The sequence below is a fragment of the Aedes aegypti genome, chromosome 2, assembly GCF_002204515.2.
Source record: "Aedes aegypti strain LVP_AGWG chromosome 2, AaegL5.0 Primary Assembly, whole genome shotgun sequence".
In the NCBI taxonomy this organism is placed as follows: domain Eukaryota; kingdom Metazoa; phylum Arthropoda; class Insecta; order Diptera; family Culicidae; genus Aedes; species Aedes aegypti.
Window position 1 is genome coordinate 284,397,216 of NC_035108.1, and position 24,565 is coordinate 284,421,780.

General features: G+C 40.7%; 1 protein-coding gene across 1 annotated transcript in view; it reads right to left on the reverse strand.

Moving 5' to 3' along the window:
• Positions 1-2,324, reverse strand: part of LOC5564327 (transcription factor SOX-3) — a 96,083-nt gene extending 93,759 nt beyond the window's left edge. Inside the window, exon 1 of the mRNA XM_001648604.2 lies at positions 1,755-2,324. Coding sequence (XP_001648654.2) covers positions 1,755-1,951 — 197 coding nt within the window. The 5' untranslated portion in view covers positions 1,952-2,324. The remainder of the gene's footprint in view (positions 1-1,754) is intronic.
• Between the last annotated feature and the right edge of the window lie 22,241 nt (positions 2,325-24,565).

Here is a 24,565-nt window from a genome sequence, read left to right on the forward strand (position 1 = left end):
AACCTATTGTTCCTATAGTAGCACTACTGAGAGAAACTATTTTTTATTATACGAAATAATTAATAAATTAAGTACTTTTTTTACATCAAACGAAAGCTTTCGATTAACACTTTCAAGGAAAAATATAAAAGCTTTGTAAAAATACGGTTTTGATTAGAATTTTGCCAACGCCGTGATGCTAGTGCTACTATAGGAACAGAAATTAGAAATAGTGCTACTATAGGCACATGTATTCCTATAGTGGAACAAGCGATAATAAATGCAAACATATAAGTTTTCGCAGTTTTCATATTTTTCCCACAAAACCAAGATAAAAAGCTTTCAGATGATGTAAAAATAATGACGCTAGCGTTATTTTTCGATTTTATACGAATATTTTTTCTTAGCTATGCGGCTATTGGTACATCGACCCTACACATCTAGAAAACTTTAAAACCCTCTCTTCCTAGACTGCCAAGCTCAGGGAGAAAAATCCGAACTGGTAAACAAACGTATGTGTCAAATCAGATTTGGAACAGCTCAAATCTTGTTTCAAATCCGACCAAAAATGGACCAGGCAGTTAACCTGTTCCAAATAATAGACCAGAAAACTGGTATAAAGTAAAATTGGAACATCATTTGCAACACCGACTCAAGCTCCAATTTTCAACATGATCCAAAAATTTGGAACCACCGGTGAAGTTGCCCTAAGTGACTGGTTTAAAAAAAAATACTCGCTACCAGCCCTGCAATAGGATTTTGACGGTCTTGTTGTTTACAAGATTTATGGGAGAGTGGAAGAGATGGGTAGATTTTTGTGTAGTGCCCTATGGACCTATGCACGGGTTCATTATTTGACGTTTGAACGGTGCCGTGTTATTTATGTAACCATGGAAACCAGTGAATTCGGCACCGCTCTAACGTAAATTTAGTGAACTCGTGCATCGATCCATGGACCAACTCACGAGTTCACTAATTTGACGTTTGAGCGGTGCCGAATTCACTGGTTGCCAAGGTCCCATAAATAACACGGCTCCGCTCAAACGTCAAATGATGAATCTGTGCATTGGTGTATTCTAACCACTACACGCAGCGAACTGGACTATCGAAATTCATACATTTTGCCTTATGAAAGATGTAACGATTATTGCAATACGAACGCTTTATGTATCGTTTTAGCACTACTCCATACCAAGGCGTCGATAGGCGCGGGTTGTACGCACGAGCCTATCGATCGCAAGGTCCTTGGTTCGATTGCAGGTTGCCGCGAAAACTATTTTTGTTTTCAAATTTCGGTTTCATAAGGCAAATTTATGAATTTCAACCCGATTCCTTGTGGCGAATTTTCATAAGGGGTTCCTATGTTTATCGATAGTCCATTTGCCTGAGTGTACACCAGGTCCGTCCCCTGAGCCTGTTCCAAAAAAAAAACATTGGTACATTCGCCAGTTCCAAAAAAAATAGACCAGAAAACTGGTATAAAATAAAATTGGAACGTCATTTGCAACACCGGTGCTCTAATTTTCAACATGGTCCAAAAATTTGGAACCAACCAGTGATTTGGACCACCGGTGAAGTTGCCCTAAGTGATTGGTTTAAAAATAAATACTCGCTACCAGCCCTGCAATAGGATTTTGACCTGTGTTGTACTGGTCTTGTTGTTTACAAGATTTATGGGAGAGTGAAAGAAAGGGGTAGATTTTTGTGTAGTGCCCTACTACAATGGCGGTCAAATAGACTTCTATTTCCAGTAAGATCAAATTTTGTACACTTACCCAAACTCATCAACTCCCTCGACCAGGATGTGGCCCGGCCAATTGTCATCTACTAGCACAGAGGTCACCGATTCCTGCAGCTCTTCCACTGAACCTTCAAACTCGATCACTCCACTAGATTCATCCCTCACGGAAAAAAGCACCCCGGCAGAATCGTTCCCACCAACCGTAGCGCATGTCTCTAGTTCGGAATTCATTCAACAAGGATTCACAAAGGCAATCGAAACAATAAATTCCCTATTCACTTTGTTATTGGCACTGGATAATAGGATTCAGTCCTTTGAAATTGCAGCACAAAAACCCCGCTCTCGATTCGCGATTATCAATCAAAATTACGACGCGCGCGCTCGAAACTCGAATCGACCACGGACAGCGGCGGAAGAATAGAAAATGGTGCATTATTTCGGTGGAAGTCGATGCCGTCGATGCTGGACCGAGCAAGAAGAAGTGAAAGAGGTTGCAAATTTCGCGCGGATAATTCGCGGGAGAACAAAAAGGATAACATGATGATACCGTTATCGGCATTCCGTCCGGTGGTGATTTTGCTCGCGAGAGAATCGTCGCGCACACTCCATGTAACCGAAACGGTTTACTAACCAGTGATAGTGGTAGTGTTATTGGTACTAAAATACAGCTGACGTAGAGTGGGTGTGTGAGTGGACGATCGGACGCGTTTGTGTCGATCTGTCCATAGCGTTGCGATGTTATGCGATGACTTTTTAATTCAAATCCTGTTTGAATTAGGCGCGCGTGGAAACAAAGCTGATCTCTTGAATTGACTGGTAAACGAGAAACTTGTGACGATCGACGCGCCACCATAATTCATATAACGGAGAGTATTAGAACTAACTTGGAGGTGATGATTTCGTTATTTGGAGGTTAAAATCACCTCCAAACACTAGCGATTTTGCGGTGGGATGTTGACGTTTGATCACGAATAGAAAGGCTATTTAAATTCGAGTATGTAGACATTGTCTCGTAATTCTTTACAAATGTAACTTTCATTCATAACTTATGATTGAGAGGTTTAGAAGCAAAGGACTGTACACTCAGAAACACGGGTAGTCCCAGAATGACTAAATTTTAGTAATGGATCATTGATGGTAGTTTTTGTCAATGCTTACCGCATCAAAACAAAGGCGCCACTGTATATGGGATTTAACATTGTGACAGCATTGCTGTTCTGTCAAACACACAAGGCTACGATGGCGCTATCTATGCTTCCCATAGCGGCCGTTTTGGTTATTTTAATGATCCATTTATGACTATTTTCTATCTGCCTCTCTTTCATTCTGCAGGGAATTATATTCCTATTTGTCAAAAAAATTTGTTGTAAAATTTATTAAAAATTGCTTGTAAGACCTTGTAAGACCTTTTTGAATAAGAAAACCCAGTTTCAGCTTAAGTATTTACGTTTAAATGACAAACATTTGAAACATATTATATTTTACGTTAAAAACTCATGATTTCGGGCATTTTTGGCCAAACAAGTAAGTCAAAACAAGTGTTAAATCAATTCGTTGTACCCACAATTTAAAACCTACTAAATTTGTTTCAAAACCATGTATAATTAAGAATCGGTTAAGTTTTCATAAAATAGGGCGATATTCAAAACTGAAAAGGCAATAGATGGCTCTCTTTCAATGGTAGTAAAAACGAAATCCTGAAGCAAAGAAAGCACCACGGAAGATGAACTAAACACAAAAAGTTATGTATTCACTTTACACTTGATTTCTAATCACTACTTTTTTATTCAGTTTCCTAATGGCAAGCAATTTACGATTTTCATTATTTTCCATACGTTTTGACAGTTCTCCGACTACCATTCTTCCATGCGCTTGCGTAGAAAGTTTGAGAAATTTGAGAATCCAGCGTAGCGGGTTCAGAGGGAGGAATACAAACAACACTATCGTCGCTCGGCGGCCGGTAAGAGAAACTGAATGTTCGAAAGGTTGTTGCCTGTAATGTTTACCGCTGGCGCCAACTGTTAGCGTTTGAGAACAAAATAAACATTCGTTACCCTATTATGGTCTAACAAAAATGATTTTTTTTTTAGTAAAAGGAGGAAAAAATTGGAGAAAAACTTTTTACAAATTTAATTTTAAAAAGAAAAATGCTAAGAGCTTAAAAATTGGTTGGAAAATAGCAAAGTTATGAAGACTTCACTGAAGGTCATATTTCATAACTTGAAAATTCACCTTCAAGTCGCTTGCGCCACCTTGAAATCTCAACATTTTTGGCTCATCATTTTAGGTTTCCATGTTCATGTGATTTGAATTCAGAAGAGTACACGAATTTTTGGTTTTGACATATTTTGAAAAATAAGGCACATCCTAGTGTCCACCAAGATGTATGTCTCGTCGTCCATGATGAGACAGCCTGGCTTGACCAGCTACTCACGGTACAGCTTCCGCGCACGCAATTTGGCCACCGTGTTTTGCTTGTCAGTCCGGTTTGACGCTTCATGGTCTGCTGGAAGAATCACTTCGACGAGTTGACCCTTTAGGCCACGTCTCGGGTGGAGAGGTTTGTAGTACTGCCACGTCTCGGGTGGAGAGGTTTGTAGTACCTTCCGCGCCTATTCTGGGTACTCCGTTTTCGGTTTTCGGTCGTTTCCAGCGCCCCGTCTCCGTCTCCAGGAACATCTTCATAACGCAGATCACGGTGGAATGGTGGATACCACTGACCAGGATTATAGATTACCGCGCCCAAGATTTGCTGGCGTAGCTTTTCTTGTTTCGAATACCGTTTAGACTCATATTCCGAACACTTAAGGTCAACAGTGACTTCAAATGCATCTGATTGGCATTAGTTTTGTGATATTTGTATAAATTTTAATTTCTTGGTAAAGTCTAACTGTTAGACGTTGAGTGTATCGATAATAATGTTGATTTAGTTAGTTTTAGTATTGTTTTTACGTAAAAGTATGGAACAACATTTTGACTCAAATTCCGAACACTGTGTAAATTCTGTCTCATATTCCGAACACTTTGATTCAAATCCGAACAGCTCGAATAAATCGTATTCAAACGAACAATTTCGCAAATAAATTTATCTGAGCTTGTTGTACTGGCCTCAAACTAGAGAATCATTACTACTCCCGCGGTATAAATTATATTGGGGACGTTAGAATTGAGTTGCAATTGACTGCCATTTTCTTGTTACTTGGTGACATATTTCAGCGAAACATTTCAACCATTCCGCCATACAAAATCAGAGTGTTTGGAATTTGAGACAAAACGGTACATCAAGAAAACTACTTGACAGATCGCGAAATTTTGCACCCCATAAAGATAACACTCCAAACAATATTTCACTAATTTTTACCCACGCGATAAAAAGTTACACCCAAAACATAGTGTCGCATATTTTTCGAGTGTTTTCATCAGTTGGCATATTTTACTGACGAATAGAAAAATGCAAAAGTTGTACCAATGTTTAAATCAGACAAAAGTCCGGTAGAAGCTATCCAGCAGCATGCTTTCCTTCATCAGTAAACTTTTAGAAAAGGTCATTTTGTCCACATTAACGAAAATTCAATTTTTGCCACTGGACAGTTCGGATTCCGACATAGACATTCGACAACTCATCAACTTTTACGTGTAACAAATTTGATTCGTTCCAACAAATCTTAAGGTTATTCTACTGGTCTTGCTCTTCTAGACATAGAAGAAGCATTCAACAGTGTTTGGCATTAAAGCTTGATTGTAAATTTAAAAAACTTAGAACTTAGACATAGAAAAAGCATTCGACAGTGTTTGGCATGAAGGTTTGAGCGTAAAATTCAAAAACTTTAATTTTCCAACATAAATTGTTAGAATAATCCAAAGTCATCTGTCAAATCGTACACATCAGGTTAATTACCAGAACTCCAAATCTGAAAGACTTCCTTTAAGAACTGGTGTTCCTCAAGGCAGTATTTTGGGCCAATATTATACAATATTTCTGACATCAGTCTTGCCTGAGTTACCTCAGGGATGCCAAAAATCTTTGTTTGGGTATGACACAGGCCTTTCCGCCTGTGTGTCATCTGTAGTAGATTGTAAAAGAGTTTAGATATTTTTTCTTTATACTGGCAAAAATGGAAGATTTCTCCTAATGCTTCTAAAACTTCACTAATAATATTCCCAAATAAACCAAAAGCCATTTATTTGAAACCTTCAAGTATACAAGTTGTCACGATGAGAGGGGTCCCAATAAATTGGTCAGATTTGTTGATTTTTTTTTAAGTATCTAAGGCTCATGTTAGATAAAAAATTACCTTCTAAATTTGTAAATAGTTACAGTTCTCCAAAAATCACTGTTCGTTTGTACTTTTTAACGTTAATTCGAATGAATCCACCCACGTACAGTTTATTGCAATGCAAGCTGATTAGGGCATTCCTATCTGCCACAGTATGGCCATGGTATTTCCGGCTGATGTCAGCAAATCTCCGCCTTCCAGATAAGATAATGGCGCAGTTATTTTCACAATCAACTAAAGTAATTGCATCCTGCTGTCAGCGAAACGCAACGCTAGCTGCTGCCATCGTCGTCTTGATAGGTACCTATCTATAGGAGAGCACAGAGTCTCACACGAATATTAACCCCCATCAGAGCCAATCCAGCTTAAGGCGATGATGGCAGCCAATCTCAGCAACACCACCACCAGTATCCCCCATTACGAATGACGACGGGTCCAGAAATAAAGAGCATCAATAACAATTTAGAGCTCCCACCAAGATGGAAGCTAATTTGGCTGAACTGGCTCGGACTCAATTAGAGCCGAGATTTATAGCGCTTTCTCATAGGTCACGCCAGTCAGAGCTGTCCTCTGGTGGACATCGTTAGTATCAGGACAGTGCAGTTTTTTTTCAGGAGATGCTTGAGCTTTTCTCTGTATCCCGAGGTCATGAAAATAACATAAGCTCAACAAAATCGGAAAAGTTTTCAAAAATAGATCCAGTAGTATGCAAATTTGTTAAAATTAACTTTACCGTGGATCATGAAAACTAGCGATATTTATAGATAAAGCAAAACGGAAACAACATCTATTATAAATTCAGCAAGACGTTTCCCAAGGTCCAAATTATCAAATTAAGGGCATATGAGATTGATTCCATTAATGGTCCCATAATACCGTTTTGATTCATATTACGGACACTTAAGGCCTCAATGAAGTATAACCAAACGGGAATCATATAAAATTATTCAATCTGTATGATTCCTCGGCGCAATCGAGCCTTCAAAACACTTAACTTTCGAATGGTGGGTGAAGATTTTGATTCTGATGCATGAATAATTTTAAATGAATCGAAATGTGTGGACTTTTCATGATTCTTATTCCGGACGCTTCCTTACTTTTGCCCCATATTCCGGACACATTGATTCAAATTCCGGACAGCTCATGGAAATCATAAAAAGACAAGTCAAATCATTATTTGAAATTGGCAAACCACTAAAGAGGCGTCTAAGGCAGTTGAGTATTATAATTTTTCTTTCAGATATCTATAGAAAATTTTGAATAAAATGAGCCTCGAAAGTGTGAACTTTTGAACGGCAAAAATTGAAACATTTCATGTGAAATGTTTCCCATACAAAGAAGAGTGTCCGGAATAAGAAGCTGTCCGTAATATGAATCAAAACGGTACTTAGAGACATTTTCAAGAGCAAGATTCAAGTCTATGCGTTAGTGAATCACGCAAATCGTGCTTTTCAAAATAAGAGTAAGCCGGATCCTATTCTTGGCACTTTTGATTCACTTCAGCAGTAGGGTTTTTGGAATGCTACTGAGCTCATATTTGGCCACAATATGCAATATGAAGTGCTTTTTATTGCAATGTTTCAGACAATTCGGCCAAGAAAAAGGCCCCATGCCAAAGTGAACCATGGAAATGCCCAAGTAGATCTGCACCCTATTCAGATTTCTCCGCCAAAATTTCCAATTGCTCTCAGAAGATTATGAGTGTTGGTGACAGCACGCCAGTAATAAGAACGTCCAAGTTTTTAATGACAAATAATATGTAATTAAAAAATTCCTGTAAAACAAGTACAATTTGAGTGAGTTGAACTTATGTTTGTACATATTCATAGCTTACGTTTAGTGTTCTTATTTCTGTTTAAGTTTTCTGTTCACCCTATGTACTTTGGAGTTTAGCTTCTGTAATTGGATTTCATTTTCAAAATAGATTATCGTTTAGGAGAAGCAATTAGAATTACCGGACGAGATCCTAGCTACAGCGTTGACGTATTACGCTACTATTACGTGTTTTCAGCGAGCGGGTTCAACCTGTTTAGACATATCGTATTAGGACAAATAATGAAGCCTAGTTCAAGCTATCTTACCGATTGAATCTCTAGCTAAGAGTAATACGCAAAGAAAGGCTGCAGAGCTGTCTTGTCCCACGGACGAAGTTTTAGGGTTATCTTAAGGAAAAGTATTTAGTTTAGGCAAATTCATCGATTATTTTTTATAAATTCAATTATACCCTTGTGCAATTCACTTGGCGACTATTCCTCGACACTATAGAACAATAAACTTTAAAGAACTCCTATGAAAATGTTGAAAATAGTTGGCTGATTATTTTGACGAACTTCTAGCATGAATCAACGTTTTATTTTCCTCCGCTCTCTTCTATTATTTCGCCGAACAGCGTAGATTCAGTGACAGGCAGCCTGTCACAATGAAGTTTGTAGTTACCACAGCTGACCATCTCCAGTGTAGTGAGAAGCGCCGACCGAGGGGTCGTTACAATGAGATTACGGTTCGAATGCCGCACTGGTCTAAAATTTTGATCGATGCTATGCTGAGAAGATTAGACATGTATTGTTCAGTGTAATTTTTGGAACCGTAAAAACTTCAAGTAAAAATTTAGTAAAGTAAACAAAATTCAAAAAATGTTTTTGTCAAAATGCCTACGAGTAAGCTTAACTTGTTGCCTTTCGAATGAGTCATAGAGAGTTTTAATTGAACGTGTGTACATGTGTCCTTCCTAAGTCGAGTGGTTAGAGTCTGCGGCTACAAAGCAAAACCATGCTGAGGTTATTCGATTCCCGGTCGGTCCACGAACTTTTCGTAATGGAAATTTCGTTGACTTCCCTGAGCATAGAGTATCATCGTACCTGCCACACGATATACTAATGTGAAAAATGATAACTTTGGCAAAGAAAGCTCTCAGTTAATTATTGTGGAAGTGCTCATTGAACACTGAGCTGAGAAGCAGGCTCTGTCCCATGTACGACGTAATGCCAAGAAGAAGAAGAAGTGTGTTGTGTGTTAGTTAAGCCCTTACAAATAAACAGCGAGCAATTCTCGCTGAAACCAGGCCGCCATCGGCACACATCGTTAGAATCCCAATTTTATATCATTGATCGCTAGTATAAGCTAAAACTAGGAGGTGTTCGTTTCAATTTTCTCAAATTGGTGGACCCCTCGTAAGTCAAATAACAACGAAATAGCACTTTTTTTTTAATAAATCTTAGGCATTTCTTCACGTGATATTTCTCATATTTCCCTTTTAACCTATAGCAAACTTAGTGGAATCATATAGAACAGTGATTCCCAAAGTGGGCGAATTCGCCCCCCTGGGGACGATTTTCAGGCTCAAGGGGGCGATAATTTGTAAAACAGGATTTGGGGGGCGAAAAATCCAGAAAGGTGGTGAAAAAGCTAACATGGGAGCATTTGATAATAGTTACTCATAACCTTTGGAGGACACACATCTGAAGATTAATCAATTCCAAACTTAAATATTTCCAGGACTATTTTACCTAAGATCGTTATATCTCTAATCATGGTCATTTTAAAAGTATTATAGACATTATTACATGATTGTCAAACACAAAATATTTGTGTTATTCATTGAGCTTTTTAAATATCATGAGAGTTTTAAGGATGGTCAGCATTTAAGATTTTCACGAGATTTTGCAGATGTCCAATATTATATGAGGATCTTTTTTTGTATGTGAACTTTAAAGTTTGGAAGTTAATATTTCTGGCTTCCAGCTTTTTACAAAACAATCTACAGTACCATTTTGCAAAATTTAGCCTACAAAAATTGCGTTGCAAAGACAAGAAATACTCTATTTATAAAAATATTTGAAGAAATTTCAGAGATGCGTCGGATTTTTACCTCCAGAAAGTCCGAAAAATTCGAATTTTTCTTGGTGTTAGAAAAACACCCTTTTGATGAATTGAACTGATAAATAAGTTGAAAATCATTCTGGATTTTCATATAATTTTCAGGGTTTTTGAATAAAGAAAAGCGTTAGAAACGTCAGGCATTTATTACTCACAATTTCTGAAAATTATTCCAGTAATTTTATAAATAGCAGATCAATCACAATTCACGGTGTGAGATCTTCCAAAAACGAAAAATTGCGAACCGAATAATTGCTGTTCACCCAAATATGACATATTCAGGTAAAAATAAATGCGTTTGCTTGAAAAACATTGCATTTGGTTCAGTTTTGGAAAACTTCGCCCCCAACTACGTCACAAGACGCCTATGAATACATTACATTTGTTAATTTGAAACTGGTCCAAACTTTTAACGACTAAATCAGTAGCCTGTAATGTACGCAAGATATTTTTAAAATCGATATTATAATTTACAATCCAGGTTACCGATATTCAAGACAATATTTTTAAATGTTCATAATAGTTATTGTATTATGATTCTTTGGATATGCGAGTCGAAAACATTTTTTGTCCTTATTAAAATATTTGAATCACATATCAGGGGGGCGATTCCAGATTAATATTGGCCTCAAGGGGGCGAAAGTTGAAAAAGTTTGGGAAGCACTGATATAGAATAAGGATGTAGCTTTCATTTGAAGCTAAAAAATTCGGCCGTCAGAAAAATCTGTTTTTCACCATTACGCATCCTTAATTCTGAATTCCTGAACTCTGAATCCACCCCGTTTTGAATTCTGAGATCACCATATAAAAAAAATAGAAAAAAACTGAGATTATTCAAAGATGAATTCAAAGATATGTCGAAGAATCATTCTATTATCAAAAATGCAAATTCAAGATGGCAGCCAGGCTTTTTCATTTCATATATTCTTCATTCGACTCTAAGAAAACACCAAAAATTTGTTTTGTGTTGTACGAAAAATGACGTTTGCTTTGATTGCACTTGCCATATACCACGTACGTCAAAATCGTAGAACACGATTTAGAAAATCGTTTATTTCATAAGGTACATACCATTGCTCACCTAGTTTTTGTAGCCTATCTCACTCAGTTTTTTATTCAGCTTCCTGATGGAAATCTCAGAATTCACGAAAGGGTGCACTAATGGTGAAAAAACTGATCAAGATGACGGCCGAATTTAAAATGGCCCTAAAAATGTTTTAGCCTTAAATGAAAGCTATATTCTTCCTCTATTCGATGCCACTATGTTTGCTATATGTTCCAGGGGAAATGAGACATATCATGGGAAGAAATGCCTAAGATTTATAAAAAAATAGCTCTTTCGCAAACTGTTTAGCTAGGCGCACAAGGAATCCACCAATTTGAGAAAACCGAAATGACCTCCCTCTAGTTTTCGCATATAGTAGCAATCACTGACATTAAATTGAAATTCTAACAATTTGTGCCAATGGCGGCCTAGTTTCAGCAAGAATTGCTCAGTGTCGAATTGTATAAATTGGATGGTTCATGATTTCTGGTTTATCAAAAGCCCTAATAATTGGTTTCAACTGAAATCCGTAGTTTCGTTTTATTCCCCAATATTTAGCAGAACATCTACTAGACCTAAGTATTCAAGTATTATCTCACACCGGTCGGTTTTCGCTCTGTTCCACAAGGAGCAAAACTTAGTCAGCGCTAATTTAATCAGCGCGTCTCCGATGAGACAATTTCTTTTTGTATTCTGCAGAGTTGTAAACGACGCCAATTTACCAATTATTTGCAATACATTCAATCTAGGTACGTGCTCTGTTTGTGGCTGCCGCGCGTTGCTCATATGTTGTGAGCTGCTTGCGGTGTACCTACTGGACTCCGATGAAATCATCATTCGGAAGTCCTATTCTAATGGGGATGAAGCTGAAAAAGCAAAAAAATTATCCGAGCGACCAATCTACTTTGTTGAATCAAAATAGTTAGGAGAAAGCTAATAATAGAGATTGAGTATTAAATCTTTTGAAAATTATAACTAAGATCACTCGTATTATATTTTTTGCAATTTCTCATAGTGATAAGCTGTTTTGCATTACACATATGCGTAATTTTCTGCACTTAATTATACAGTGTTTTTATAATCATTGCGAAACTGAATACAGTTGCATAATGACTTATTTGCAATTTATCATCGTAACAGGCTGTTTTTTATCAGTTTTTATCACGCCAATCTGTCATGAAATGGCCTACTTTCCTACACTGAATTATGCAGTATCGTAAGAGTCATTATTCAACTGATTTCAGTTCTGTAATGACTATTACGCAATGACTTTCCTTTGCGTAACTGTTTTGAGTTATATAATCAATCATTACACAACAATTTTCAGAAAATGGCAAGGTAATAGTGAACTGTAATAAGTTACACAATAATGATTTTTACAGCACTCGTCGTAATTATCCAACTCTGCCAGCCTCGTTTTATAAATGTACGACGTGTGTTGTGGGCCAGGTACGAAATATGGCGGGACAAAACTTTGCCGTTACGTGGTGCTGTGTATTATTATGTTTTATTCAATATTTGTGATGTTTGTGCAACAGTTTTATGAAGATGACCGAAATAAAAAAGTAGGTTGAAACGTTAAATTTCTATATCGGAAATCATTACCCGTCACCGAAAAATACCAATAAAGTGGAAACAAAACAAGTGGTGCTCTGTCCATAACTGCATAATAGAGATGGGCAAAAAGAATAAGAGCCGTTCAAAAGATCCGGCTCACTCAAAAAAACGAGTGATCCGTGGCTCTTTTTCGGTGAGAGTCGGTTCATTTGATCAGCACGGATCAGATAAAAATTGACCCGGAAAAAGAACGAACCGATTATTTTCCCCATTCTCCCCCACGGCACATATGGAAACACGGTTTGCTACGGCTCAGCACTCTCAGCATACACAGCTAAACAACTAGTTTACCCCGCACATTTCATACAAGCAGACGAAAAATAGAGATAAAAATGCCCATTGAAACGGCGAAATACATTTTGCTTCTTCATTTTGGTTCGGCTAGGGGAAATCGGCCGAGTGAGTTTCTAGGGAAGTATGAGAGAGCGAACGATACGACAGGTACGAAGCATAACGCGCAACATGGAGTGAACCCGCTCCTTTTTCCGTTTGCGCGGTTCAGTTCGCTCTTCCTTTGCCAGCTGCTGAGCCACTGAACCGTTCAAAAGATCCGGTTCACTGAAATGAGTGATTCGAATCGGATCCGTTCACTAAAATGAGCCGTTTCGCCCATCTCTACTGCATAACAGTCACATTCGACATTTTTGACAAATTGGAGTTAATACCGGGGAGAGTCATCAAATGATGAATACTTTCGATCAACTTACTGAAATCTGTGAGATTGTTCTAGAAAATTTGAAAAAAATACCAAGTTGTTTTGTCACATTGGTAATTATAATCGCATAACAGTCACATTGAGATTATAAATGAACCTCGTAATGTAATAGCAATGAAATTTCTATCAGAATTATTTTCTGACTATTCACCTAGTATGCAATATGAGTTGTACAAAATATCAGCCTCGAATAAGCACTTTTGAGTTCCTGGTATTTTTTAGAAATTTTAGTTGCCTCTCATACTGCCATAAAATGCACAATTGGTATCCCATTTACTCAATGCCTACTTTTGTCGAATGTTACAAATATGCAGTTATGGGCAGTGCTAGTGTGCATGTTATTTGGTAATGTTTTAGCAGGCTCATGATCCCGACTACTTTGAAAGTTCGTGTCTTCAGCAAAGTTGTACAGAAGCTGGAAAGCAATTTGAGGCAGCAATGTCAGCAATTTTGCCGCTTCGTGGCGGTGGTTCCGGGTCATTTGGCCAAAATTAAAAATCAATTATGAAACATAGCTAGCATGCATTTATAATGAATTTTCATGCTGAACTTCAACGAATTTATTCAGCTTATTCTGAAAGAAGGATAAATAATCCTTGATATACAAACAATTAGCTTCTAAGTTTTAGTTCAAGAAACAGTCAGTCATGAAAGAATAATATCCTACTTGTAAGCAATTATTTATGTATTTGCTAGTGGTAATAGCTGCCAGCAGAAGTTTTTGCATTGTTTTTGTAGTCTGATTTTGACAGCAACAAAAATGGTTTACCACTTCTCTTGAAAGAACAGCCATTTGCAATTTGATTTTTTTAATACGAACCACGAACGAAACGGCATTTGGCCAAACGACACGTTCGCCCAAACGGCGTTCGGCAAAATGGCCGGACACCGTAGTGGTAGTATGTATGTAATTTGGTCATATTATAGCAAGTTCCATTGGGGCCTTCCTTATGGCCGGTACGCTGATCATAAGTACTGTGCAAAAGGATAGGACAAGAAACGGTCAAGAAATGATTCCGCTACCGAATTTACTTGAGCTGTACGCTGCTGAGAAGTAGAGCTGATTTCATAACGTCGGTAACGCTTGATGTGCAAATCAAAAGGAGCTGTCACTTTTCCGTACGGAAAAATGTACCACTTAATTATTCCGCAAGTAAAAGTGACATTTCGCTCGTACTGGATCAGCTGTCAAAATTACTTAGGTACAAAGGAGAAATTTTACTTGAGCGCTTTACGTTTCAGGTGCATACCACGCATTAGCCGAACGATTAGAGTCCGCGGCTACCAAGCAAAGCCATACTGAAGGTGTCTGGGTTCAATCCCCGGTCGGTCCAGGATATTTTCGTAATGGAAATTTCCTTGACTTCCCTGGGCATAGAGTATCATCGTACCTGCCACACGATATACGAATGCAAAAATGGCAACTTTGGCATAGAAAGCTCTCACCGTGGAAGTGCTCATAAGAACAGTACGCTGAGTAGCCGGCCCTGTCCCAGTGGGGACGTTAATACCAAGAAGAAGAATAGCAAGTTCCAGCTCACGTCACGCTCCAAGCGGAGAGGGAGTTAATGCCAAGCGTAACAAGCCTTACAAAATTTTTGGAGGACTCATACAAAAAACGTGACATAAAGAGGAGCGGGTGGGGGGGGGGGGGGGGGGGTAGTTTGGGGGTTGTTAAGTATGTTTAAAAAAAAAGTTGAAATTTAGCGTGACGTAATTTGTGTACCATCCCCCATGATTCCGACAACTTAGAAAGCTCTTGTCCAGCAAGGTTGTTCAGAAGCTTGAAAACAATTTGAGGCAACCCTGTATAGTTAGCAGTTTTGCCGCTACGTGGCGCTAGTATGCAGTAGTTTGGTCATGTTCTAGAAAGCTCTACAGGGGATAGGCAAAATGATTGAGATAGGCAAAATTTTGCCCAAATTCAAATGCTTATAACTTTATGAAAAATGAATGAAATTGGATGCATCTGGAAGCAGTCGACGGCAAATTTGGTCCAGTTTTAGGAACTTTCTTGGTCATGCATATTGGCCACTGGACACCGGAGATGTTCCGGATTTTCTGAGGTCATGTCCAAATGTCATTTTTTCTGTCGCTTGTATTTTTGTGCGGTGTAAAGTTAGATAGATATTTGCAATTTTCCTAGAAACTAGAACTAATAGGAAGTTGAATGCCACCGGACGCATTAAGATTGGTTGGAAATCTTCAGAAATATGACCATTTCCGTAAAACTGGTTCCGGAAAGCATGGTCAGTCATGTTTGTATTTCCAATCATGTAAATATTATCCGGAGCTATATCCAAGTGGACATCAACCTTAAAAATGATGTTTCCTGCAGCGTATTCAGAACCATTAGATGCACCGACCACTCTATAGAAGGTTCCAGGTGCCCTGGAGGAAGTGGTCAATTAGGAACATATCTGGAACTGTTCGGTTCCGAACGTTTGAATTTTGTTTTGCCTTGTTTGATTTTTTTTGTTTTGTTTTTCCCTGTCATAAAATCTTTGTTGATTATTTCCCTTTTTCCCAAAACGCAATAAGAAACGTAACCACTTATCCCAATTCCTCATTCATAGTTCCCTTTTCCCATTACTGTTGTCTAAATTCAATACCTTTCTGATATTAGCTATAAGTACAGTAACAACCATCTAACATCAAAGTAAGCTTCTCCCGATTAACTCTCCATCGTTTTTGTTTTGTTTGTTTCGTCATTTCCATGTAATGGGAGGAAGCTAACACCTGTCAATTGAATCTCCCGATAGAGAATGTATTAGTATATAAGTAATCCACATTGCGCAGAGCGCATCAGTTTTGTTGTATCAGTCGCGAATAAACGAAAACTTGAAGAGAAGCCGGATTTTTCATTCTCCAGAGAGCACCGTCCGATTCTGATTCCGCTGCCAAAACTGCTTTCCGTTGCTGCTGCTGTTGAACCCGTTGCCGCATTACAGTCCACCCGTCATTGAAGAACACCCGGCAAGGCAATACGCGTTGGTCCCCTCATTCCGATCCACAGTTAGATCCCACCAGTGGTAGTCTACTGCGGACACCGGTTTGATTGCACACGGACAACCGATTGCAAGCCATAGTCAATCCCGCCGCTGCTGGAGCATCGCCAGCAGGATTTGACTGCCAGCTGAGAGACCTTTCCCCGGATTTTTTACGTTGTGCACCGCACATTGTTTGGTCCTTCGAACCGGATAGCAGCATTTGTGGCATTCAGTGGCAGTAGTAATTTACTTGTTGGCTCTAGTGGAGAATTGAAAAATTCCATCCAGAAGTTTCCGAATGTTCGTGTTCCGAAAGTATACTTCGCGCGTGTGAAAAGTGAAACAGTCGAAACACGTCCGAACTAGTTTCGGTAAGGACAGTTTAGTAGTGTGTGTGTGCCCGATTGGGACGAAAAAATACAGTACAGTTGTGAAGTGTTTGTGTGCTCGAGAGTGGCTGAAGAAAAACAAGTCCGAACAAGCTTCGGAAGAGACAGTATAGTAGTGTTAGTGAGTGTGCCCGTGTGGGCTGAAGAAAAATAGTGCATCGATGTCGCTGAAACATTCCCCCCAGAAAAGTGCTAGTGACAAAATGGCCGAGCTGAAGACGCTCGTACATCTCCGTGGCCAAGCGAAGGCCAAAGTGACCCGTATTCGGAAAACCGTAGAAGAAGTTTCGGGAGCCGGAGTAGTGCAGTTTACGCTAGCGCAGTTGAAGGTGTATTCCCGGAATTTGGAGGCTCACTTCCAAGAGTACCTCAATTTCCACCACCAGATCACCGCATTGTTGCCACCGGAGAAGCTGGACGACAACGATGAAACCTATCTGCAATTCGAGACGCATCACACTGAAACTGCAATGCTAGTGGAAACCCTGATCCAGTCCGCATCGCCGCCGTCGCCTGCTCCAGCTGGAACGCCCACATCCAGTGCTCCGCCGCCGCAAATAGTAGTTCAGCAGCAACCGCTGCCGGTTCCAATCCCTTCGTTTGATGGAAAACCGGAGAATTGGCCACGATTCCAGCAAATATTTTCCGACATCATGGCCAGATCCAGAGATTCCGATGCGGTCAAACTGCATCACCTCGAAAGGGCACTAGCTGGAGGCTCCGCCGCCAAGATCATCGATCCGAAAACGCTCAGTGAAGGAAATTTCCGCCATGCATGGGAACTGCTGCTTGACGTTTACGAGGATGAAAGGAAGGCAGTTGATTCCCACATTCATGGCTTGCTGGGCCTCAAACAGATGAGCAAGGAGTGTTCCAAGCAGATGCGAGATCTTTTGAACGAAGTGACCCGCCACGTCGAAGGATTGCGGCTACTGGAACAGGATTTGGAAGGTGTTTCCGAACGTTTTGTTGTCGTCGTCCTATCCGTTGCTTTCGACCCCGAGACGAGGAAGCAGTGGGAAGCCACCATTCCGCATAAGACGATACCGACCCTTGAAGATACCGTCAAGTTCCTGAAGGAGCGGTGCTCATTATTGGAGCGTTGTGAAGCCAGCCACCCGAGATCATCGTCCACCAAGGAGTCCAGTCAGAAGTCCACCTTCAAGCCCCCATCGGCGAAGTCGTTCGCTATGGCTACACCCGTAGCTAATAGTGAGGCGACGTGCGAGATCTGCAGTGCAAGTCATCCCAACTTTAAGTGCGACAGGTTAGTTTCACTGACGGTACCCCAGCGCAGAGTTAAGGTAAGAGAACTTAACCTTTGCTTCAATTGTTTGAGAAAGGGCCACCTTGCCTCTAAGTGCCCTTCGAGTAAATCTTGCCAGGAGTGTCAAAGCCGACACAATACCTTGCTTCATGAGCCCAAACTTCCAAACCCAGATCCAAAGCCCGTAGTTGAGAGCCCAAAGCCTAAACAAGAGTCCGCCCAAGTTGTTGAGAGTGTCCAAGTCCCTCCGCAGATTGAAAGCGTTTCGTCTTTGTTCAGTTCAGTTCACAAGATTCCCCGGTCAGATGGTACGCTTTTACTAACGGCTATGGTTGATGTCCTTGATAACAATGGAAAACCACATCCTTGTCGTGCATTCCTTGATTTTGGTTCCCAACCACATTTGGTATCGCGTTCATTTGTGGAACGCTTGGGAATCAATCAGAAGCCTACCCACGTTGAAGTCTTCGGTGCTACCGGTAAAAAGTCGGTGTTGGACCGGAAGGTGAATATCTTGTTCCGTTCTCGTTGCATGGATTATCAAGCCCAAATTGAATGTTTGGTTACCGATGTGGTAACTGGCCCTCTGCCAGGTCAGAAACTGAATCCTCAGTCCTGGAATATTCCCTCCGGTTTATCGCTTGCTGATCCTACCTTGCACATTCCAGGAGAAGTACATCTTTTGATTGGTGTCAAGTTGTTCTTCCACTTGATGTTGCCTGGACAGTTGATGCTAGGTAATCGCTTGCCAGTTTTGAAGGAAACCCGTTTGGGATGGGTTGTTGCTGGCGGTGCTGAAGACGTCGATTCAAATCAGCATTGCTACACAGCCAGTCTGCGTCCCCTCACAGAGTGCATTGAGAAGTTTTGGTCTATTGAATCAGTAGAATCTAACGATACCAAAACCAAGGAAGAGCAGGAATGTGAACAACTGTTCGATTTCACTACTGCTCGAAACCAAGACGGCTCCTACACTGTTAATCTTCCATTGAAGGAATCCGTAAGCGAGCTTAAAGATAATCGTTCGTTGGCCTTAAAACGTTTCCATATTCTCGAGCATCGATTCGCTAAGAATGCCGAATTGAAGAAAGCTTACGTTGACTTTATCAATGAGTATAAAGCATTGTCTCATTGCAAGGTGGTATCCGAATCAGATGATGTCCCAGGGAAGCTAGTCCACTATTTGCCGCACCATGCGGTCTTGAAACCAAGCAGTTCCACTACCCGTTTGAGAGTTGTGTTTGATGCTTCGTCGCGAGCAGCTGGTCCGTCTCTCAATGAAGTTTTGAAGACCGGCCCTACTGTGCAGGACGATCTTTTTTCGATTATCTTTCGTTTCCGTAAACATCGTTATGCGATAACGGCGGATATTTCCAAGATGTACAGACGAATCCATGTTGACGAAAAGCATTCCGGTCTCCAGCGTATTTTTTGGAGGGATAATCCAGATGATCCGATCCAGATTATTGAATTGACTACTGTGACCTATGGAACGGCCAGTGCTCCATTTTTGGCCACCAGGACATTGCAGCAATTAGCTCGTGATGAGTCACAGCGTTTCCCAACAGCGTCCAAGGTGGTAGAACAAGACGTTTATGTTGATGACGTGGTATCAGGAGCTGATACCATCGAGCAGGCCGTTCAACTTCGTTCAGATTTGACAGATTTGTTGAATTCTGGAGGCTTCCCAGTTCACAAATGGTGTGCCAGTGATGCCACTATTCTTGATACCGTCCCTGATGAAGACCGTGAAAAGTTTTTGGAGTTTGAGAATTCCGACGTGAATAAGGTGATAAAAACTTTGGGTTTGCTGTGGGACCCGGATGAAGATATTTTCCGCTTCCATTGTGGATTGCATTTCCAAAACCTGTCCATGCCAACCAAACGCACCGTCCTCTCTGAGATTGCTAGGCTGTTTGACCCCTTGGGACTGGTCGCCCCTGTGGTCGTTCTGGCAAAGGAGATCATGCAACGTTTATGGAAAGATGGAATAGGATGGGATGACCCGTTGGAAGGTGACATCTTTCAGTCTTGGATCACCTTCAGGGAGTCTCTGAAGCATGTTGACTTGTTTAAAATTCCACGCTTCGTCAGTTTGCCAAGTGCTGAATACGCTGAAGTACATGGTTTCGCAGATGCCTCCAATTGTGCTTACGGAGCAGTAGTTTATCTCAGAGTGGTGTCTACTATCGATGTCAAGGTTTCGCTGCTCTGTAGTAAATCAAGGATTGCTCCGTTAAAACAGTTGACTATTCCAAAGATGGAACTCTGTGCCGCCTTGCTGTTATCAAGACTCATTCCTAAGTGTATTCTTTCGTTGAAAATGGACATTCAACGTGTTTGTCTTTGGTCCGATAGTCAGATAGTGCTCGCTTGGTTAAAAAAATCACCCGGTCAGCTTGAAGTCTTTGTCCGCAACCGCGTGACGGAGATCAACACGTCTACGGAAAATTATTGTTGGTCTTACATCCGATCCGAAGAAAACCCAGCCGATGTCGTGTCCAGAGGACAATTGCCACAGAGTCTTGCGCATAACAGTCTGTGGTGGAATGGACCACCGTTCTTAAAATTGCGACAGTATGAGGTCAGTGTCCCTGATTTACCGTTAGAACCCGAATTGCCTGAACTTAACGCTCTTACGCCAACTGTCTCTGCGAACGTTGTGCTTGAGGACGTTCCCTTCCTTGAAGCTTTCGGCTCATTTCGAAAGCTACAAAGAGTGATTGGTTATGTGCTACGTTTTGTGAATAACTGCAGGGCTGATCTTACAAATCGTGTGTTCACCCGAAACTTGACCGTTCCAGAATTGCGCAAATCAATGCTAGTTATCATCGGGCTAGTGCAACGACTTGAACTGTCAGATGCAATACGATTGATTGCTGCCGGAAAGCCTAGCCGCCGTTTAGGGGCATTAGATCCGGTGTTGGTAGACGGATTGTTGAGAGTAGGTGGTAGACTAGACAACGCTCGTCTACCTTATGATGCCCGTCACCAAATATTGCTTCCAAATAAGAACCCAGTTTGCGAGCTTCTAATTCGTGATTTGCATTTGGAAAATCTTCACGTCGGACCGTCAGGATTGATGTCACTTTTGCGTCAGAGATTCTGGTTGGTAAATGCCAAATCTACCATTCGTAAAGTATTGGCAAAGTGTGTGACCTGTTTCCGATCTCGTCCCAGCTGTCTGCAGCCCATGATGGGCCGTTTGCCCGAAGCTCGTGTCGTTCCTTCCGCCCCATTTTCTCGCACCGGAGTGGACTTTGCCGGACCAGTTTTCGTGAAGGTTGGTCTCCGAAAATCTGTGCGAGTAAAGGCTTATATTTGTATTTTTGTTTGTCTCGCTACCAAGGCCATTCATTTAGAATTGGTCTCAGACTTGTCGTCCGCGGCCTTTGTAGCAGCTCTACAGCGGTTTGTTAGTCGTCGTGGCTTAGTGGAAGAAATTCACTCCGATCATGGAACTAACTTTGCTGGAGCAAAGTCCGATCTCCACGATTTGTATTTGATGTTCCGGGATGATCAATCCAAAGGAAAAATCGACGAGTTTTGTTCCACTCGGGAAATCGTTTGGAAGTTCATCCCACCTCGATCTCCTAATTTTGGGGGATTATGGGAGGCCGGGGTGAAAAGTACAAAAACTCATTTGCGAAAGGTTCTGTCCAATGCCAGTTTGAACTTCGAAGAGTTCTACACCGTCCTTACTCAAATTGAGGCAGTGCTTAATTCGCGTCCACTCTTTGCCAACTCCTCTGATGCTCACGAACCATCGGCCTTGACACCTGGCCATTTTCTTATTGGTCGAGAGTTGGTCGCCATACCTGAACCTACACTTGAAAAGGTCCAAGTGAACCGTTTGACTCGATGGAAGTATTTGCAGTCACTTCGTGACCATTTTTGGAAGCGCTGGTCAAACGAGTACCTTAATACGTTGCAGGCTCGTTCAAAATGGATCAAAGGTTCACCGAACGTAGTTCCTGGGCTTATCGTACTTTTGAAGGAAGATAATCTTCCGCCACAATCGTGGAAGTTGGGCAAGGTTTTAAATGTTTATCCTGGCAATGATTCAGTAGTTAGGGTAGTTGATATAAAAACTTCAACTGGGGTATACCGTCGTCCAGTTTCTCGACTCGCACCATTACCAATCGACGATAATGATGACGCACTCGCAGATCAGCACTGAAGCCCGGGGGGAGAATGTTCGGTTCCGAACGTTTGAATTTTGTTTTGCCTTGTTTGATTTTTTTTGTTTTGTTTTTCCCTGTCATAAAATCTTTGTTGATTATTTCCCTTTTTCCCAAAACGCAATAAGAAACGTAACCACTTATCCCAATTCCTCATTCATAGTTCCCTTTTCCCATTACTGTTGTCTAAATTCAATACCTTTCTGATATTAGCTATAAGTACAGTAACAACCATCTAACATCAAAGTAAGCTTCTCCCGATTAACTCTCCATCGTTTTTGTTTTGTTTGTTTCGTCATTTCCATGTAATGGGAGGAAGCTAACACCTGTCAATTGAATCTCCCGATAGAGAATGTATTAGTATATAAGTAATCCACATTGCGCAGAGCGCATCAGTTTTGTTGTATCAGTCGCGAATAAACGAAAACTTGAAGAGAAGCCGGATTTTTCATTCTCCAGAGAGCACCGTCCGATTCTGATTCCGCTGCCAAAACTGCTTTCCGTTGCTGCTGCTGTTGAACCCGTTGCCGCATTACAGTCCACCCGTCATTGAAGAACACCCGGCAAGGCAATACGCGTTGGTCCCCTCATTCCGATCCACAGTTAGATCCCACCAGTGGTAGTCTACTGCGGACACCGGTTTGATTGCACACGGACAACCGATTGCAAGCCATAGTCAATCCCGCCGCTGCTGGAGCATCGCCAGCAGGATTTGACTGCCAGCTGAGAGACCTTTCCCCGGATTTTTTACTTTGTGCACCGCACAGAAACCATATCAATATGGGCATCAAACTTCATGATTTTCAAAGGTTATGCTTTCCGAAGCATTTCCAGCACCACCGGCTGCCATGACCACTTTATAGTAGATTCCAGGTGCCCCGGGGATGTGGCCAATTCAAAACATGCCCGAAAACACATCAATATGGGTAAAAACATCATGATTTTTGAAGGTGATGCTAATAGAAGTATTTACAGCGCAACTTATTTATATGACCACTGTATAGTAGGTTCCATGGGCCCTGGGGGATGAGGTCATGTTTCGAGTTGGCCACATCTCTAGGAGTCCCTGGAATATACTATAGAGTGATTATTATATCTTGTGGTTCTGAAAATGCTCGCCATTTTCCAAGTCACATGGATCTTACTGTTTATGGTAGAATGTGATTCTAAACAGATGAACGAACATGTTCCGAATTGGCCACATCCCCCGGGGCACCTGGAACCTACTATAAAGTGGTTATGGCAGCCGGTGATGCTGGAAATGCTTCGGAAAGCATAACCTTTGAAAATAATGAAGTTTGATGCCCATATTGATATGGTTCCGGATATGTTCTTAATTGACCACTTCCCCCAGGGCACCTGGAACGTTCTATAGAGTGGTCTGTGCATCTAATGGTTCTGAATACGCTGCAGGAAACATCATTTTTAAGGTTGGTGTCCGCTTGGATATAGCTCCGGATAATATTTACATGATTGGAAATACAAACATGACTGACCATGCTTTCCGGAACCAGTTTTACGGAAATGGTCATATTTCTGAAGATTTCCAACCAATCTTAATGCGTCCGGTGGCATTCAACTTCCTATTAGTTCTAGTTTCTAGGAAAATTGCAAACATATATCTAACTTTACACCGCACAAAAATACAAGCGACAGAAAATATGACATTTGGACATGACCTCAGAAAATCCGGAACATCTCCGGTGTCCAGTGGCCAATATGCATGGCCAAAGAAATTCCTAAAACTGGACCAAATTTGCCGTCGACTGCTTCCAGATGCATCCAATTTCATCCATTTTTCATAAAGTTATAAGCATTTGAATTTGGGCAAAATTTTGCCTATCTCAATCATTTTGCCTATCCCCTGTAGTTCATGAACCTGGCCACCTAGAAAGCTGATATCTCCAGCAAAATTGTTTGAGAGCTTGAAATCAATTGGAGACAGCACTGTTTTGTTAGTAATTTTGCTGTTAGCACCACAGGGTGTTGGAAAATATAATTTTGAAAGAAATAACAAAATATCCAAATGGAAATATTTTTGAACCACGAATGATTAGAGGAAAGTAGGGGAACTTACGTATTGTCGGCAGCCTAAGCAGCTGAACTTTTAAGAGGGCAATTTTACGCAACAATAGAGCACAACAATTAGCAGCAAACACCTTAACTACACTTGAGCACTCTTCATTTGTTAATTATTATACACAAAATACTATTTTTTTCTCTTAATCTTCTATTTTCCCTCACCAAAGTCACGAGGCACTTGTTCTTTTATCGGCAATGCAATTACTATTGTCGGCAACAAAAATGTTCACTTCGGCAATCCAAAACTGCACAAAAACTAGTTTATCTATTGGTAACATTTCGTATTTGTTGACAAATCCTGAAATTAAACGTCACTCATTATGTTCTACTCGTTGAAAGGGCCAATGCAGAAAAATATAGACTACACTGAGAACAGAATTGCAGTTATAAATAGAATAGCAGAAAG